The sequence below is a fragment of the Hibiscus syriacus genome, unplaced genomic scaffold (genome assembly GCF_006381635.1).
Source record: "Hibiscus syriacus cultivar Baekdansim isolate YM2019G1 unplaced genomic scaffold, ASM638163v2 tig00116962_pilon, whole genome shotgun sequence".
NCBI classification, from domain to species: domain Eukaryota; kingdom Viridiplantae; phylum Streptophyta; class Magnoliopsida; order Malvales; family Malvaceae; genus Hibiscus; species Hibiscus syriacus.
Window position 1 is genome coordinate 270,806 of NW_024063488.1, and position 19,806 is coordinate 290,611.

General features: G+C 34.0%; 3 protein-coding genes across 3 annotated transcripts; all 3 read left to right on the plus strand.

Moving 5' to 3' along the window:
- Nucleotides 1–4,130: 4,130 nt before the first annotated feature.
- LOC120190134 (ER lumen protein-retaining receptor-like) lies at nt 4,131–7,376 on the plus strand. The gene is made up of 6 exons (XM_039193262.1): nt 4,131–4,344; nt 4,424–4,689; nt 4,774–4,889; nt 5,661–5,734; nt 7,030–7,093; nt 7,189–7,376. Exons 1-6 carry the CDS (start codon nt 4,254–4,256, stop codon nt 7,223–7,225), a joined length of 648 nt encoding a protein of 215 aa, XP_039049193.1. The 5' UTR covers nt 4,131–4,253; the 3' UTR covers nt 7,226–7,376.
- An 890-nt stretch (nt 7,377–8,266) lies between these two features.
- LOC120190132 (GPI transamidase component PIG-T-like) lies at nt 8,267–13,228 on the plus strand. The gene is made up of 5 exons (XM_039193261.1): nt 8,267–8,683; nt 9,659–10,918; nt 11,672–11,821; nt 11,904–12,084; nt 12,928–13,228. Exons 1-5 carry the CDS (start codon nt 8,438–8,440, stop codon nt 13,107–13,109), a joined length of 2,019 nt encoding a protein of 672 aa, XP_039049192.1. The 5' UTR covers nt 8,267–8,437; the 3' UTR covers nt 13,110–13,228.
- A 925-nt stretch (nt 13,229–14,153) lies between these two features.
- On the plus strand, nt 14,154–18,584 carry LOC120190135 (ankyrin repeat and SAM domain-containing protein 6-like). The gene is made up of 8 exons (XM_039193263.1): nt 14,154–14,171; nt 14,306–14,421; nt 15,478–15,518; nt 16,033–16,050; nt 16,159–16,430; nt 17,340–17,414; nt 17,541–17,603; nt 18,117–18,584. Exons 2-8 carry the CDS (start codon nt 14,315–14,317, stop codon nt 18,159–18,161), a joined length of 621 nt encoding a protein of 206 aa, XP_039049194.1. The 5' UTR covers nt 14,154–14,171; nt 14,306–14,314; the 3' UTR covers nt 18,162–18,584.
- The last annotated feature ends 1,222 nt before the right edge of the window (nt 18,585–19,806 follow it).

Here is a 19,806-nt window from a genome sequence, read left to right on the forward strand (position 1 = left end):
AGTGGAAGAAAAAGTTCATGTGATCCAGAATAATTTGAAAGCGGCAAATGATAGACAAAAATTGTATGCAGATCTAAAGAGAAAGGAAATTGAATTCCAAGTTAGGGATAAAGTATTTTTAAAGGTGTCTCCATAGAAGAAGGTGTTAAGTTTTAGACGGAAAGGAAAGTTGAGTCCTCGGTTTATTGGACCATATGAGATTATTAAAAGAGTAGAACTAGTGGCATATCAACTAGTTTTGCCATCTGAGATGAAAAAGATACATGATGTATTTCACGTTTCAATGCTTCGAAGATATAGATTCGATCCCTCTCATATCGTAACGCCAGAAAAGATTAAGGTTCAACCTGACCTGACTTATGAAGAAGAGCCAATACAAATACTAGCTCATGAAGTGAAACAATTAAGGAATAAGACTGTTCCATTGATCAAAGTGTTATGGAGAAATCACAAGATAGAGGAAGCAACGTGGGAACGGGAAGAGTACATGAGGATTCAATACCCCCATCTCTTTGTACACTGAAAATTTGAGGACGAATTTTTCTTAAGGGGGAGATTTGTAACATCCCAAACTACGGGTTAGTGACTAAATTGTAAAACTTCAGAATTTGGTGATTAAAATAAAATAGTTGAATAGTTCAAGAATTTATTTGAAGATATTTTATAATTATTGATAGTAATTATTATATGAAGTAAAGGGCAAAATGGTCATTTGACATGAAAGATTTTTATTTCCTTGTATAAGATAAGGAAAAAAGCCAAAGGCAAAGGTGAGTTTCTTTGTTAGCTGATTATTTGTTGATTTAAAAAGTGGGTTTTAATCCTTAGGTGATATTTAAGCTTAAGGAAAGCTTAAGTTGTCTTATAATCAAAATATGAAAAAGTTATAAGAGATTAAAGAGAATGGGTGTTTAAATGAATTTCTGGAAAAGAGTTGATAAATTGAATTCGAAACTAAATTTGACTTGTCATTAACCTAATTAAGAGATATGAAGTGTTAGAACTGGAATTAGAACATGTTGCAAAGTTGGTGTAATTCTTGAATTTTATATGAATGATAGGATTTTGAGGTTTAAGATGTGATAAATGAGTAGTAATGGATATAAGTACATGGATGTGAGTTAGGAATATGTAAGGGGATGAAATATGAAGTTTTTGAGCTAAGTTGAGTAATTTTCATGTATAAAATATGAATTATGGGCTGGTGTGTATCGATACATATTCAACGTATACCGATACATCAAGGGTAAATTTCCATAAAATATTCAAAGTGTACTGATACACAGGAAATGTATCGATACACCCCTTAAAATGAAAACTTCGAATGTAATTTGTGTACCGATACATAGGTAGTGTATCGATACACACATTAAGAAATGTATCGATACACTACAGAGTGTACCGATACCTACCTTAAATAAGAATAAAAATATCCTTTCGTTTAGTTTAAAGAATGAAAGGTTAGCGTATACTAATTAGAATATTGATATGTATCAATGTATTATTATGTAGATATAGAAAGTAATCTCATTCCAGAACAATCGAAGAATTAGGATTGAATCAACGCAAGCAAGGCCCGGGTGAGTGCATAATATAGGGATAATCTAATGGAAATAAGACTTGCGATGAGTCTATTTCCTAGGTCAATTTCATAGTATAATAGTTATGAACATACATACATTATAGTCTTTATTATATATGCATAAGTCATATATGTTTACATATGATTTGATACATGTTATATGACTCATGTTATATGATGTAAGATGGAGGGTTATATTCACATGTGAATGTAATTGCAGAAAAGACATATATGATCAAAAAGGAAATGACATAAGTACATGTTTATATGAAAAATAATATTAATGCCCATGTTATGTAATATGAGAGCTCTAGGTATAATTGATATGCCAAGAGTCGAGGGTTTCATAGGTCCTTCGGGACATATTCACAAGTCCTTCGGGACAAATTTCATATGTCACTCAGTGGGAATTATACGAGCTGTGGTGACAACAGATGTGCACAACCTCTATGTACTCAAATACCTTAAGTTCTCAATATATACATGGGCCTATAAATAATGTGAAAAGTGTATATTTCATTATATGTTATATTATTAATATTGATTACAATGAATCATATGAAATGAGATGGAATTCTGAATATTATGTTGCATGTTCATAATCATAAGAAATGCATTATTATAAGTTTATATCTCACTAAGTCTATGACTTAGCGTGTAAGCGTTTTACACGTAGGTACCGAAAAGCAGAAGGATCCAATATAAGTTCAGCAGAATAATATATCTCCACTTGAAGATAAGATCATAAGTAAATTACATGGTATGTCTTGTTGTGTGATAAATAGGTTGGCAAGTAAACAAAGTCGTTAAATTAAGTATGAATGCTCTGATCGAGTTTTGTAATGTTTTAAACGTATTTATGTAAATGATATCTTTATAGTGATGAAAGTTTAAATTTTTATGAGTTTTATATATGTTTGGTTGAAATTACTGTAGCAGTGCATCGATACACTGTAATAGTATATCGATACACATTTTAAATTCGATGTTTTTTGTGCATCAGTACACTATATCAGTGTATCGATACACTGTTCATTACTGTTCACGGTACTATTTAAATAGTATCAATATTATTTATACAGTAAAGTACTATTTATAAAAACAGTTTTTGTCTTAAATTTGTTATAACGAACATAATTCAACAATATATTATCGTATTTTCTTAATATAAGTCCAAATATTCTATTATTTTGTAATAATATTATTTTAAAAAGTCAATGTGACATCTCGGACTCATATCCGGGTCAGGTACGAGTTAGGGGTGTTACAACCTACAATTGAAAACAAATTTCTAATGATGAGATAAGAAACTCAATGTAACACAAATAATTCTACTACTTTATTACATGTATTCATAAACATAAACATGTCAACAAGTCTAGTAAAAAAAGTAACATAATTAATACAATACGATTCAAAATTCACGTGCAAGCATCATGATGTAATTCAGTTTCACATAGCCTCAGAAGCTATCATGCCTTTAGACTACTAATGTTGATACTTTGGATGAGACTCGGATCATTCTAGAATAAAAAAATACATCTATAACCTATAATACCAAATATCTTGAACGAGATAGGGGTCAACATAGTAACATGAATGCACAGCAAGTTAGCCTACTCCTCTTGAGTATTAAGATAAGTAGTAACATGAATGTACACAAAGTTAGCCTACTCCTCTTGAGTATTAAGATAAGTATAGGTCATATATCATTGTATGCATCTGTCTAACATACATATTGTGTTAGAGTACAACTCTAGAAAAATCCGGATAATCTATCAAATAAGATAGTTGATCATCGAACACAATAATTTAAGTGTCATCGTCATTTCTCGAGTATCAAACAAAAGTATAAATTTTATAGAATCTCACATCATAATCTTTCTTATGCATATCAATCACATTCTATTGAGTTATCATTTTAAAATATATCATTCAATTTCAAGTTATCATTAGATTCTTCACTCTTAAGTTATATTTGATCATTAAAGCCCATTAACTAAGTATTACTAATGATATCAGTAACTATATATGAGTATCAATATCAAATTTTGAGTATTGATATTCTTTTTGAGTATCAATGTTAAAATTATGTTCGGAATCCAATTAAATTCTTATAGTAACTTCTACACGAGTAGTATTGATATTCTCATTGAGTACCAATATCAACTTTAGTTTTAAAATTGAATTAAAATATCATGATATCGATATCAAAAGAATAATATCGATCTGACTCAAATTAAATTTAAATGAATACAATCTAAATTCAAATTAATTTGAATTAAATTCGATTTGAACTGCCTAATTACCATCTCTAAATGTATCCATAATTTTTGTCCCAAAGAAAAAAAAAAGAAAAAAAGAAGAAGCAATAAACCACATTTGATTACCGACCTGAAATTGACTCTCCATAATTTTGGAAAGACTTGGCGTCAATAGTCTATGCTCATTTTATTATATGGGCAGTTCCACCGTTAAGATGTTCCATTTTTTTCTTTTTCTTTTTTTATTAAATAAAACTGAAAAAAAAAAACATAAATGGGGAAAACTTGGAAACTACAAGATCTAAAACACAAACCACTCTGAAAAAGAGGCCGTTGAGAACATTTCCGCATTCTTTTAATTTACGAGTTCAAAGTAATTTAGGGTTTTGGATCTGAACTAGCGAAAAATGAATTTATTCAGATTAGCAGGTGATATGACTCACCTGGCCAGCGTTCTCGTCCTGCTTCTCAAGATCCACACCATCAAATCTTGCGCCGGTAACCATTTCTCTTTTCTCCTCATATTGGATTTCTTAGGTTTTGGGTTTCAATTTTTGTTTCTTCTGAACTGGATCAGGCATCTCTTTGAAGACGCAAGAACTTTACGCCATCGTTTTCGCCAGCCGTTACCTGGACATTTTTACCCATTTTATCTCCCTTTACAACACTTTGATGAAGTTGGTATTTTTGGGAAGCTCCTTTTCGATTGTTTGGTACATCCGTAGCCACAGCGTTGTTAGAAAGTCTTACGATAAATCCCAAGACACTTTCCGCCATTATTTTCTGCTATTGCCGTGCTTGCTCTTGGCCCTTCTCGTTCATGAGAAATTCACCTTCAAGGAGGTCTCTACTTTTTATTTATTTGTATTTTTTTATAAAAAATATGCTTCTTTTTTATTATTTGACTTTTGGAAAATGGGGTTCCAGGTTATGTGGACCTTTTCGTTGTATCTAGAAGCTGTTGCCATACTTCCTCAGCTTGTACTCCTTCAAAGGACTAGAAACATTGACAATTTGACTGGCCAATATGTGTTTCTCCTTGGGTATATACTTTAATCCAATGTTTTTTTTAACATTTTAATCCAATATTCCTAAACTAATGTATGTTTAATTTGTTGACTATATCTTAGATACTTTGCTTTGTTTGCCTCATTTTAGGTTGGTATAGTTGTTGTTTGAATTGGTTCTGCCTTATGTTTTAACTTTTAATGATTTATTAAACCTTATTACTTATCAGTTAACAATCTGTAGTTTGAACCAGAGACTTTTCAGTTCAGTCTCCTTATCAAAACTTTGTGCTTTCCTTTGTGTTACATTTGAGACCATTGTTTAGGACTTGATGAAGTTTGTTATTTTTGTGAGTTCGAAATTTCCCAACCGTGAAGGTTTATGTTGAAGTTTCAAGCGACAATATGATAATGTTGCTCTTCTTTATGTTTAGATATCCGTTTTTTGGTAGGACCAAAAGAGAAAAGAATAATAGGCGGATGATTCCAAAATATAAACATTATACTTTAGGCTGCTATCTAGCTAGAAAAAAGTATTTTTGGCACACTAAAAATATAAATTTTAGACTGTTGTCTGCATATGATTCAAAATGCCCTGGAAGTATTCTAGGCAGTATGGTTGCCGGAAAAAAAATGCTCTGTGACCATACTATGTAGTTTTGAATTAAAAAATGAGGTATTTATTTAAAATATTATTTGATGATGTCTTCCTAGATGAGTAAAGGACCAAGTTTTCCCTCTGTTAAGCAAATCAGGATTAGTGTGTGATGGACAGATCTGCTTATCTGTCTTTTTCTTATATTTCAGTGCATATCGAGGATTATACATTCTTAACTGGGTTTATCGGTACTTCACTGAACCACACTATGTCCACTGGATACGTAAGTCTTTCTCTCTTTCTTTGTGTCTTTCTGAGCTTGTATTCTTTGAATGTTCTATATTTCTCAAACTTATAAAGTAGTTTATGATTCAACTTTTAAGCTTTTGCGTTGTAAAGGTTGCAACGAGTGTCTTTATTCTCTTTCCTTTTTCTCCCTTTAAGCTTTTTCATCTCTTTGTAGATGTTTTAGAGCCATGTACCTTCACATCCAGTTGAAGCATAGACAAACAGGGCGACCATATCAATGTGACATCTAGGACCTATTTGTCTGCCAGTAGTGGTTTTTAAATCATTAAAAAAATTAAAACTAAGTTGCTACAATATGATTTCATGTCTGCAACATACATATGTTGATATGGTCGCCCTGTTGTTGTAAAATACTGAGATTTGCACTTGGTATCTAGTTCCAAAAGTAACTGTAAAAGTAATTAAAAAGGCAATTAGGTTGCATAGTTATTAATTGTTTCAGTTGGTTCTGGACTTGGTATTTTATCCCTGCCTTTCACAACTAGACAGATGTGATTGTGGAGTCACCTTGGTAAAAATCTTTAGCATCCTCATGGTGATGTTTGATTGGTTACAAGCAACAGAGCTTATTTCATTAATACTGGTAGGCAGTAGCTTTGAAAATCTTAAGAGGGTGGTGTAATGACTTCCAGAAAGAATCTTCTGGCTTGTAGATTTGTTTGCAGCTCTTAAGTTACTCATTGGTTTTATGAATGGTTCAAATTGATGACCAATTTTATCATACTGCATGAAGCTAATTCTAGAAAATTTAACTCTTTTGAGCATATTACAATGACCTCTTACCCACAAAATTGGCTTATTGGGTATATGCCCAAAGACCTTTCCCTTTTCCAATGTGAGATGGAAGTGCCCGGCTTATCCTTGGAGCACTTGGTTTGACATTTACCCCCACCAAGACTTGTGAAGCCCCCATAAGAAGCTTGCTCACCCCTCCTACCCCCCATAAGGAGCTATGTGGCTTGTCATGGCTGTTTGTCTGGTCTACCCTGAGGCCCTGCCTATCCGCTATTGGGGCACTTGGCATGGGGTCAGGCAGTCAAGGGTTGGATACCACTTGTTACAAGCCTATTACTCTCTCTGGCTCTCCCTGCAAAACTGGCTTGTTGGGTTTGCAAACCTTTTCTTCTTTTCTGACAAGAGATTGAAGCATCTTGCATACTCCCCCTAGAGCACATGGTGTGACATTCGTGGTCATCTGCCTACATTATTTGGCTTTCTCTTGTGCTTACGATCATTTCTTTTTAATCGATTCTTTCATGGTTCTTCCAGCTTGGATTTCCGGGATTGTCCAGACACTCCTTTATGCAGACTTTTTCTACTACTACTTTGACAGGTGAAAAGTCTTAAATACTTTATACACAAATGTAAGTTGTTTTTATCAGTCTGAAAGTGTCTCATTTATATTTGTATGCATTATGATGGTTGCAGCTGGAAGAATAACAGAAAGCTCCAGTTGCCGGCTTGATTCCTCGTGCAAAGGATTACAAGGAACTCGAACTTTTGTTCTCGATAAACTTTCATCCCATTTTACATGTCATTTAGTGATGTATACCTTCTTAGATAAAACCAAAAAATGTCAATTGATTTTGAATGTTTAATCCATTTGGTTCATGCAATTTCAATTATCTTTAAGAGATGGTATCTCGTAAGTTTGATGTTTGAATATATCCCATCATTTTTTTTACAGTTAAGCTGCACCGAATCAGGCATCTGAATTTATATTTGTATGCATTATGATGGACAGGATTATGTATGATTTTGAAAATAAAAATAATTGAGTGAACAAAACAGAAATTAAGCAATAGGTGGGTGACCAAATAGATAATTTATCCTAAATTTTAAAATAAACTATTAGAAAAAATTTTACAATCAAAAGGTTTTACAAGTGAGATGATCGATTCTTTCAAAAAAAAAAAAAAGTGAGATGATCGATTGAATGAGAGGATTGTTTTTGGTGATCAAAATGAAAGTATCCTAAAAGTAGATTAACATTTTGGTATTTTACTTAATCTTACTAAACATGGTACACATTCAATCTTTGATTATGTAATTTTTAATTATTATTTTTAAACATTATAAAAAGTAAAAGAATTTTCATTTTAATGTCAATTATAATATAAAAAATATTTTATTAATTTTAAACTAAGTTAATGTGTATCAAGTTGATCCATAAGTATCAAATTAGTCACGGACTTTATTACTAATATAGATAGATAAATGATTTTGCAAATATACAAGGGTCTTTTATTTTGTTTTATTCTAATTTTTTATTCTTTGAACCTATCAAATAACTTCAGTGATCGAGGGGATATTATTTTTCTTAGAAATCTTGAATTCGAGTAGCTGTATCTGTAGGTATATGTATGTTGTTAATAGTTAAGAAATATTTTGATATATTACATTGTAATTATTCTATTAAAAAAAAGGCCTTTCTGAATTTTTTTTATCTAAAATGATTTCTTATTTTTTTTTCAACTAATAAATTCAAATGGGCTTAGAGAGCCCAATTCAATATCCAAGAGCATCTTCTACGATTGGCCAGGGAAAGGGAAAAAAAGAAATGAAAAAGCTCTTCGCTCGTCAGGTAAATTTTTTAAAGCTCCGTGGACTGGATGCTTCAATGGCGGATTGTTTATACCTCCTAGCGTAGTTCCAGTTTGTTAAGTAAAACCCAGTAATGGCCTTTCTTCGAAGACCACTCCTCCTGCTCCTTTTAGTAACTCATCAATTCTTGCAATTATGGATTGCTTCCGGATCGGTCAATGAAGAAGGCCAAAAACAAGAAGAATTCTATGAGGAGCTGCTCTTGAAGCCATTGCCAGATCGAAAAGTGTTAACCCATTTCCATTTTCAAAGCTCTGCCCCTCCTTCTACTTCGAATGGCCGTCATCACCACTTATTTCCAAAAGCCATTTCTCAGTTGGTACTTTCCGTTTTGTTCATTATTTCGTTTTTTTTGGGTCACTATGAAATCTTGTTGTTTAGGAAGTATAAATTTTTGTTTATTGTTTTTTTTTCTTGTTGCTTTTGTTTGAATGGTGTTAGAGAAGTTAGCTTAGCTTAGTTAAGTGGATTTCTTTAGTTTCTGAATCTATTGTTAGTTAAAAAAAGGGGAAAACCCTAAGAATTGAATATTGAACCACTGCGTGCTGTATGCTTTGGGGTTTGCTTGCTTTTGCTCTGCTTTTACCTGGATCTTGAATTTATATTTAAGGTTCTAGATCAGGTGAAGGAAGTGCTATGGAGTTGTCAGTTCAGGCTGAGACAATTTATAGTTACTGGACTACATCAAGTTGCAAGACAAACCAGGATTTAAAAGTTGGATTTATTAGCTTTTGTTCGATGATGAAAAATGGATGCAATGCATTTTGGGGTTAAATCTAATCATTATCTCAGGGGCATTCAGCTTGGCGTAGTCTAGAAAATTCATAAGGGCTCTTTGTGTTTCCTTTAAGACCTTCATATTTACTTGTACTGTTAAAAATTTCATTAAACCTGTCTCTGCTATTTTCCGAAGCAAGATGTTATTTCATTGTTCTCAGGATTCATAAATCACGAGGATGAAATGTTCTTACACACGATGTTTTCTGCAATGTTATGTCTAACATGAAGTATAAACTTGGCTACAAGTTTACCTGAAAATTATTATGCACCGATTGTATATATGTTCCTGTAATTCTTATTTCTCTGTGTTAGTAAAAGCCAATAGTTTTGATAAATAGTTTTTTTGTTGAAAATTTAAGTAATTAGCAATTAAGATAAGTAGCTTTGTTGCAGATAATTTAATTTAAAGTATTACTCTAGTTTTTTTATAGGCCCACTGTCCTTCCCTTACAACAAAAAGTTAAGTCTTTGCAGTATTTGAAAACAATGGATAATTATGAACATCTTTGAACAGGTTCAGAAATTTCGAGTTAAGGAAATGGAGCTGTCTTTCACACAAGGGCGCTGGAATTATGAGAGCTGGGGTGGATTTGATTCCATTCCAAGCAGCAATGCAAAGCCCCCTGGGGTTGAGCTATGGGCTGTCTTTGATGTCCCACAACATCTGATTGATGCTTTGTGGAAGAATTTAACACACACTCTTTCTGGTCTTTTCTGTGCCTCAATCAATTTCCTAGAGTCTAGCACATCTTATTCTGCCCCCGAGTGGAGTTTTCCACCTGCTTTGGGCAATCTGAGATATGGTACATTGCCCCGTGAAGCCGTTTGCACAGAGAATCTAACTCCGTGGATGAAACTGCTTCCTTGTCGGGACAAAGCTGGGATTTCCATGTTACTTGATAGGCCATCAATTTACAGAGGATTTTACCATTCTCAGAGGTTGCATCTTACCTCAACTGGATTTAGTTCCGAGGGGATGGACCTAGGTATCATATTAGAACAAACACTTACAGTTGTCCTCCAGCCTAATATTCAAAGGGCAAGTCTGGCTCGTACTAGTGAAAAACATATTCAACCAAGCTGGTCTCTTAGTTCAATTTTTGGGAAAGAAGTTAATGGAAAATGTGTTCTTGCAGAGACTAGTAATGTGTACCTTCTACTTGACAGGAGCTTAGTTGCTGAACTAAAACAACTACATAAAGAAAATGAGAAGTCAGCAGAAATTGTTTTGACATCTGAGAACTTTTGGACCAATTCCAACTTTGAGTTGTCTGCTAAACCAGACAGGATATTTATAGAAGAAAGCAGTTTGCTTAGCAAGAATTCTTCCATTTTGTACAAGTTTGAAATTGAGAAATACAGTGAATTCAAGCCATTTGATCTTGGCCTTACTTGGAAGATTCCTGTAGGTTGGATGTGTCAACAAGCACCATTACATGCTAGCAGGTTCTTGATGGGAAGTGGAAATGAGAGGGGTGCCATTGCTATCTCCCTAATATCTACACAACCGAGTGAGGGCTCCATGGGTGCTAATTTTGATGGTGAAAGGTGTGAATTGCGAGTTGATGTTTTTCAAGTTGTGCCTTGGTATGTTAAGGTATATTTCCATTCTCTGCAAGTGTTTGTTGATCAACAACCTAAGGCCGTTTCAGATATTATTGGGACGATACATGTTTCGCCTTCCAAAGACAAAGTGTCTCCTGGTGTGATGGAGTTGGCTCTGAAACTTCCTTGCAACGTGAGCTCAGCTGCGTTAACAATAGAGTTTGATAAGGTGTGCTTTTCGTTATCCTTATCTAGCTAGTAGTTGATCTAGTCAAATACAAGTTATTGTTTTTACCTAAGAAGTGCATTCGTTAAGGACTGTTAAAACTTCAAATGTGGTAGTGCTACATAAAGGTAATATGTTAAACTAGGTGATATCAGCACCGAGTATGGTGAGTATTTCTGATGCTGTATTGGAGTTCAATATTTTAGCTTAAGATGGAAAATCTGTTTTTGTAAAACGTATTTCTGATAGAGCATCCATATAAGTTGGAAATTTGAATGTTGTGAGTATACCTAATATTAGCAATAGATATTTTTGAACACAGACCTAGCCCCATCTCTATATTCTCAACCCACTGCCTATTCTTTGAGCTGGATGCGTATGGTGAAACTTATCAATGCCTTAAAATTGGATCATCTTTATGTCAAAAAAGGGATAAATTACCGTAGGTTGCACCCATCATCCTCAAATAATATTTTGTCTTATAATATATATTTCATTGCAATGTTAGAAAACCTTTTATTGCAGAAGCTGATGCTTCAGTAGAAATTTGACCAGTAGCTGCAGACCTTATATACCACTATCAGCCTAAAACATTCTCTGTTTTTGGATGATGACCATCTAATTTTTATGAAGTTAACAATTTCAAATTGAAAGAAGAATAGTTTGCTTCTTGCATGATGGAACAAACTATATTTTATTTCTGCATCTTGTTTTGTTGTTGATTAGTTGATCCTCTTTATTGATTTGTATGAATAGGGTTTTTTACATATTGATGAGTACCCCCCTGATGCTAATCAAGGATTTGACATACCATCAGCTATTGTAAGCTTTCCCAACTTCCATGCAAGCATGGTTTTCCTTGAAAATGACTATTTGAACAAGTCACCCTTGCTGTCAAAGTTTCAGGTATTACCTCTCGAGATTTCTGGTCTTAAACCTAATCTATTTGTATTCTTCTCATTTGGCATTTGCTTGATCTGTCATGCAGGAAAAGAGTCCTGTCATGTCTTACACAGAAGTATTACTGGTACCTTTGACAACTCCTGATTTTAGCATGCCTTACAACGTTATCACAATCACATGCACAGTGTTTGCATTGTATTTTGGATCGTTGCTCAATGCACTACGAAGGCGTGTTGCCGAGGAGGAGAGATTTCTTAAAGAAAAAGGTAAGTTTACCTCATGGAATAGGTCATATACGTGCTCTGACAATGTGGTTTTCGTAATTATTGTTAAATCATAACATTAATATCCTACAATATCATGGCAATAGCCCCTTATGTGTAGTTGGTCAATACCACAAAAGTCCAATTTGGAAAGGTCTATGCAAACTTTGGTAGCATCTTGTAAATTGTAAAGGTCATGTATATCCATTTATTTAAATACTTAGTCAAATGGTCAGATGAGTAGATTTGGAGATGGACCTGAGATGAAAGGTGTCGCAATCATTCTTAAATTTTATGGTCCTTTCCAGTCGTTTGACAACAGAATAATAATGGCTTCTTTCTTATTCTGATTTGTGTATCTATGTTTCTTTTTGGGAAATTGGAATGCTGTTTCTCTCTGATTATTCTTTGACATGTTTTTAGAACTTCAATTTCTTTGGAGATTGCACCTCTCGTGTATGATCTATAGTTGTAAAAGGCCTGAAAGATTGCATGCATGGTGGTGTCCAAGGATCAAACTAAATAAAAACATGAAATGATAAACTTCAAAATGAAAAAGAAAGGGGAAAAAGAGAGAAAGAAAACAACAATTTCTTTTATTGTCGTAGCCGAGTTAATCTCTACACTGCATGCTGTTGCTTTGGTTTGAATGGTCCAATACCTGCTAAGCATCCATATCTGAAGAATTTTGGTTTGAAAGGTAATTAAAAAGAAGATCAGAAGCAGCCGCTGTAAACCAATTTTTTTATGGTTTGGTAAACCAGTATTAATGTCGTGATTGCAGCTTTTGTTCAGCTATCTCATCTTCCTCTTTCTGATGTTTGCCTTTCATATTTTGGCTTGCAGCTGCCAAGAAAACTGGTCGGATACCTCTGCTGCTATCAAAGTTGTCAGCCAAGCTTAGAGGTAGGCGTCCGGAACCTCCTCATCCGCCCCCAGGTTCATCATCCCTTGTTAACTCTAAATTAGTACTCAAGGTCGTACTTGTAGCTGGACTCGCCGTATGCTGGCAATACTATATTTCATGAAGATATAGAAGTTTCAGTGTACAATATGAGCAAAATGAAAGAATAGTGTACCGCAGATTTAGTGGAGAAGGATTTTGTATCATTTTGAGCTATTGATTATTTTGTTTTAGTTTTGAAACTTTCAGTCATACACATCTTTCCTGAAAATGTGAACTAAACTTTGTTCTGCAAAATTATGCGCATTTTCATCTAGTTGAATGTAAGGGCTTGAGCAATTATATATAGGGCTGGATAAAGAAAATTGATAAGGTTTTCGAATCTGGCATGTTTTGCCATGATTGTTTCTTGATTCAGTAACTCATACTGCTAAAACATGATAAGCCGATGTTTGTATTGATTCGAGATAAGTACTGGATATGGATATGTAATATACAAGTTGTTTATTTGGAGAACCATACACATGTACACTTATACCAATGTGTTAATATACGTTGGAAATGAAACCTATCGGGTGGTCTCAGTGATTAAAGGGATTGATGTTATTCCTTAAGATATTGGGTTTGAATCTGCAAAGTATGTTTGCATTGTCAATGGTTAAAGAAAATTATGAACAAATACCGAGTTATAATCGTCTTAGATTATTTAGAAAAAATAATATACATTGAAAATGGATACAAGAAGGAAAATGAAGAGTTAGATGAACTAAGCTAGAGTTTGGACCGGATTTGCCACAATTCATTAAAGCTAGTCATTGGATCGAACCAAACTGAAATAGAAATTTTAATCGTTTAATATCTTTCGATTTGAGAGTGGGGAAAGTGGGGAAAATCTAAATGGTGAATAAAAAATATAAAGTACATAAAATCGGAGAAAATGCCCTACCTCACACCCACCCAACTTTGGATTTTGGGCTCATGGGCCGAGACTAAAACGGCGGCGTTTTACTGCTACTGCAATGGCTGATGTAATTGTGAAGGAGCATACTAAAATTTCCCGGATGGTCCCTTGGCGGCGTTGCTTCAAAATTCGGAAGCCCAAAAATAGATTAAGCAGAAAACCTTGAAATTGGTGACAAATAGATTCAAAAATGCCTTTAGTTGATTCACTTCTACAAAAATAAGGGTTTGTTTTCTTCTTCTCTTTTGTCTTCCTCACGATTGCTAGGATTTCAATTTTGGAAAACCATCTCTTTTCGTCCATTGTTTTCTTTTATAAAGTTTAGGGTTTGGTTTCCCCCCTCTTCTTTATTTATATAGTGGATAGAGATGTATGGTGATCAAGTGAAGGGTGCTGGAAAAAGGTCGGTAAAGGAGAGACTTAATGGCAACTCCTTCGTTAACTATATTCCCCATCGTCAAATCACTGGCAAGAGGTTGGGGTTTCTCTTCTTTTTCTGTTTGTTTCTTCAGGGATGATTGGGAATGAAGGACTTATGGGAATTTTCCTTTCATTTATTTGCTTTACCTTGATAACTGTTCCCCTCTGCGTTGAAACTTTGGATGTTGAATAAATTTTGCTGCTGGATTTGTTTGAGCATAATTTTCTTTGAAGAATTTGAGATAGTCTTCACAATTGCATCGGATGTAAGATCATTTTAGCTATAATAATAAAAAAAACCACGGTTATTATTTGAATTCATTAAGTTCAGGAGCTAATTTGTCTTGTTCCTTTTCTGGATCTTTAAAATTAAGTACGATGCATTGAGAAAGCGGTTGGGGGCAGAGGGTTGTGGGTAATTCGGAGCCGGAAGGCATTTTTTTACCCTTCTTCTTGTTCTTCTTCAAATTTTAGCTTTCAAAAAATGTTTGTTGCTCTGCCATTAGTTGAATTTGGTTGTCACTTTTTTACCCAAAGAAAGAAGTCGAATTTGACTTATTTAACCCTTTAACCTTTATTTCCTAATCTGTGAACATCTTTCATGTCATATCTTATTAGGCTGTAAATGAGATGAGACAGATCGTAAGTTATTTGCTATTGACTCGATCAAGGCTCGATAAATACTCGGATTGAATGGACTCGAGCTCGACTCGAATTATTAACGAGCTGAAACGAATTACTTGATACTCTACTCTAAAAACTCGTGAGCAACTCGAAAATATAATATATAAGATTATATTTTTAAAAATATATATATTAATATTTATGTATTGATTTTTTTAAAGAGAATACATTAAGATTTTCATGCATTTAAAGTTCAATTTCGAGTTTGAGTTTGAGGCTTCAATCGAGTTAAGTTTAAGAATTTTTTTTTCATTTCGAGCTGCTCACGAGCTTCAGTTCAGGATTTTGAGTTCGAGTTGAGCTTAAAAATTTTAAGCTCGCAAATTTTCGAGTCGAGTCGAGCTCAATTTCAGAGTTTTCGAGTCGTGTCGAGTTTAACAATACTCGAGTTCGACTTGGCTCATTTACACCTCTATATCTTATGCAGGCAGAGGCAGGATGAGAAGTGGGAATATGATCTTTACCAAGATTATGTCACGATGGAGGGTGAGTTAGGGTTTGAAGGAATTGATTTGGGGGAAAATCGAAGAGAGGAATTAGGGTTATAGCAGAAGAATTTGGGGGAGGATCGAACGGAATTAGGGATTAAAAGGAGGCTAGGGATTGATATATTATCTGAGGGGATTGGGAGTGAAATGAGACAGGAGATGGGTTAGGAGAGCAAGGCTGGGGTATATACGGGTGGAGGAATAGTTGGGCCTAATGGACTTAGCTCAATTAAGTATACAGGTGGACCTAAACATTTGGGCTATAATCTGTTAGAATAATATCAGGGTAGAGAATTGGTGATGAGTCAGCATATAGGCAGTTATTTTGATAGATTTTCTGTTCTGACAGCTGATACCTGTTTATATATAATTTGTACCAATTTCCTTAGGAATTATCTTATGAAATGAATGCACGTTTTCTGTAACCTATTCTCTCTATTTTCTTAAATCCCTAAAAATTTCTTCTATCATTCTATCCTAAATCATAACAGATTATGTACCTCAAGTTTCAAGTATGGATTGCCTGACACAATCACATGCAACTAAAATATGGCTGCTATAGTCGTATGCAACTAAATTATGTTGTATTTTTTTTGACTCTGTGTTAATGGTTAGTGAAGATAGCAAAGTCGATGTTCGAGATCTTCGATTGAAGCTCCAAAGGAAAAGTCTCCAACAGGTTTCTCAAAGTGGAAGGGGTGCTCTCTCAGGTGTGCGTGATCTTCGTGACAAATTATCTGGAACAATGAATCCGAGGCCAGTAAATGCTGATCCACCAAAATTAACATCAGATGCTGCCAAACCAGCCAAGAGAACTGTAGCGGTTGAAACCTCTGAACTAGAGCCCAAAAAGGCTGCAACTACAACGACAAAGAAGAAGGCTCAGCAAAAGGTATAGAACTTCCTCACTTATTATTATCTTCTCTTACCATCTTTTACCTCTTAGGGACATCACCAACCCAACCCAACCCACCTCACCCCTCCCCCTCCTTTTAATCCTGTGAAAGTACATGTCAGGTCCCTTTATTATAGGGACTGGTTCAAGTTAGTCCCTCTATTATTAAATGGATCAACTTAATCCATGTACTAGTAAAAAGAATCAAATAAGGCTAAATTTTAACAGAGTTAACATTTCTGTTTAAAACTGACAGAAAAATTATTTTTCGCCCTTTGCATTTCAACTCCGAAAAAAAAAGGATTTCATTTGTAGAACGATAAGAGCTTTCAAAATATTAACTCTTTTAAACAATGATTGAAAAAATTTAAACAGTAAATTGTAACTCTGTAAAAAATTGGCCTTGTTTGATTTTTTTTACTAGTACAGGGGTTAAATTGACTCATTTAATAGTAGAGGTACTAATTTAAACCAGTCAATATAGGGTCCATCCAAATACTTTCACCCTTTCCCGCCCATCCCTAAGTTCTCCACAACCACAATGCAAGAAATGGCTGGTTTTTGTTTCAGTATAGCATGATATGAGACATGATATTGTTATACCTTGAAAATCCATTCTGTGTTTGTTATTTGTTAACTGATGAGCATGATAAATTTGAAGCAAAACTTTGTTTTGTCTCCCCTGTTTTCCTCCTGTCAGAGGTGTTTTGCACATTTTTAGGACTCGTATATCGGTTTGCAACTCATGATGAAGTGCACTAGATTTACCTTCATATGTTAGCCGTTTTAGCTGCAACTTAAGAGCTACCCCCCGCACTCACAACACACAAACACACACAATCATGTTTTCTTGCTAACACGTGATGGTTATATTTTAGTGTCTAAGCAGTGTAATTTCTTAAGCAGGCTGATGCATCAGTGGAGGACTTCCTCCAGTCTTTGGGTCTTGAAAAATATGCGATTACTTTTCAAGTTCAGGAAGTATGTAGTTTTATGCTTTCTTTTGTATTCTCTCTCACTTGCTTCTTTTCATATTTTTAATCACTGCCTAAATTAAAGTAATTTCTGCCTCCGCTATATCTATAAGACACAAGTCTCCTTCTGCAGGTTGATATGACAGCTCTTGTACACATGACTGATGATGATCTGAAAGCATTAGGCATACCAATGGTAAATTCAAGCGAAACTTTAATATGTGAATCCACAATTCTTATATATTCAATTTGCTATACAACTAAGCCGTACTTAATGCTTGTCTTGGTTGCTGAGGGATTTGACTTTACCTCTTGTTTTCTCCAGTTTTCCAATTTGCTTTGTTGCAAAAGTAAAGGCATGCCGTGCTTAACCTATGAAAATATTATTATTTTTAATGACCAAGGAAAAGCCCTATTTTTGCTTGCTTTCTTCCTGATTTGACGCTATTGTTGGATTTAATATATTATTTGTTTTTAAATGTGTAAATTGGAACTTTTGGTATGTATAAGAGTCCTAGAAAATCTTTGATTTGTGTCAAAGTTAATTTGAAAATATATGCTACTTCCTTCACTCTGCAACCCATATTTTCTCTCTCCCTTTTTGTGTTACATGCATGTGTAGGAAGTACTATATTTTCCCATTCTCCTACTTGTTTTCTCTTCTATCCCTGTACTTGGTTTTCAGGAAGGTTTTGTGGTTTACTTCCAGGGCCCAATAAAGAAGATAATTCTGGCATTGGAATCAAGAGGCTGACGTTCAGAGTTCTAGCAAATGGTTGTTGCTGGTCTGGACATTCCTACTAGATTAGCTGGACTGTGATTGGGCTTATAAGGCCATGCATGTAACGGTTCTTCTTGGTACCCCCCCCCCCGGGGTTCAGCTTTATTGAAAAAAAATGGCTTCATGATCTTGTTGAAATCAAAGGATGGAGAAACGTTAGGTTGCAAGTAAGTAGGATCCCTTTTTCCCTTTAAGGGGTTAATGTTATGTGGTGCATTTTGTTAATCAAGTAATTGCTTTTGGATGCATGTTGGGATATTGAGTGAGGCAAAGCCCTATGCAATGGTTATGATGAGACAAGGGAGGAAGGAATGCAAGCTTTTGGATGCATGTTGGGAGATTGAGTGAGGCAAAGCCCTATGCAATGGTTATGATGAGACAAGGGAGGAAGGAATGCAAGTGTTTTTTGCTTCCCCCTATAGGAGCAAGATAAATTTGTGGTCTATGATATAAAGTTGTAATCCCCAACTCTCATTAGCTTTCTCTCTTACTTTAATGTCACAAATTTGCCTCAGCTCAGTTCATCAAACTGTTGTCTTGTTGCTAACCAAAATTCCCACCCGTCAAACAACATTTCCAAATCTGAATAGTATTTTTTAATCTCAAGACAACCATGTACTCTAAATCCAATATTGTCCTATAGATTTTATATGTTAGTGAAAGAAAATAATTAAAGGAAATGATTATGAAAAAATAATTAACAAATGAAATTGGAGTGAAAGTATATATATATATATATATATATATATATATATTCTTGTTCATACCTTTTAATGAGCTTTTTAGTTTATTATTTTAGATATTAGATAAAAAAAAGTAAAAAACCATCGTAATAATATTTATTATTATTTTAAAATATGTTTAATAATTTTTCAGTAAAGTCATACGTCTGTCCTTGTTCCCTTACAACATCTGCTGATTTCTCCATCGGAAAACACACCCAAAAGCTCCAAAGGTTAGAGAATGGTAGCTTAAAGCTAGTGAAATATTTCTTTGATTCAGTTCCAGGGTCACACTTAAACATGGTTACAAAAATCACTTTTTTACATACAAGAATTGTACCATAAAAATATGATTTAATATTAAAATATACACAAATTGATAAGGGATAATATTTGGCTTTTTTAGGCAATAAGCCCTTTAAAATATTGGATTTTAATTAAATGTATTTAAAACGTTTCCTTTATAAAAGAATAAAATTATCAACTATATTTTATAATCATTTTTTTCAAACAGAGATTATATTCAAGATTGTAAAACATCCATATATATCAATAGTGGTATCAAATTAATTTCGGTCAAATATTTATGTACAGTAAAGGAAATTAAATCGATGATTTTAGGCTGCTTTTGTTTCTATACTTCTTAGGTTGTAAATGAGACGAAACAAATACTAATAATCAGTTGGTCTAATGGGATGAGACACTAGATCTCTTAAGCAAGTTCAAGAGTTTAAAACCTGACGTTTGTGAATGATGCAAGTTCTATACTTTGCTTGAAAAGCTTGCGAGCAATTTGAAAAATAATATATTAAATTTTTAATTTTTAAAATTAAATTGTTAATAATATTGATATTTATATGTTGTTATTTTTTGAAAAATGCAAGATAATGGTTTCA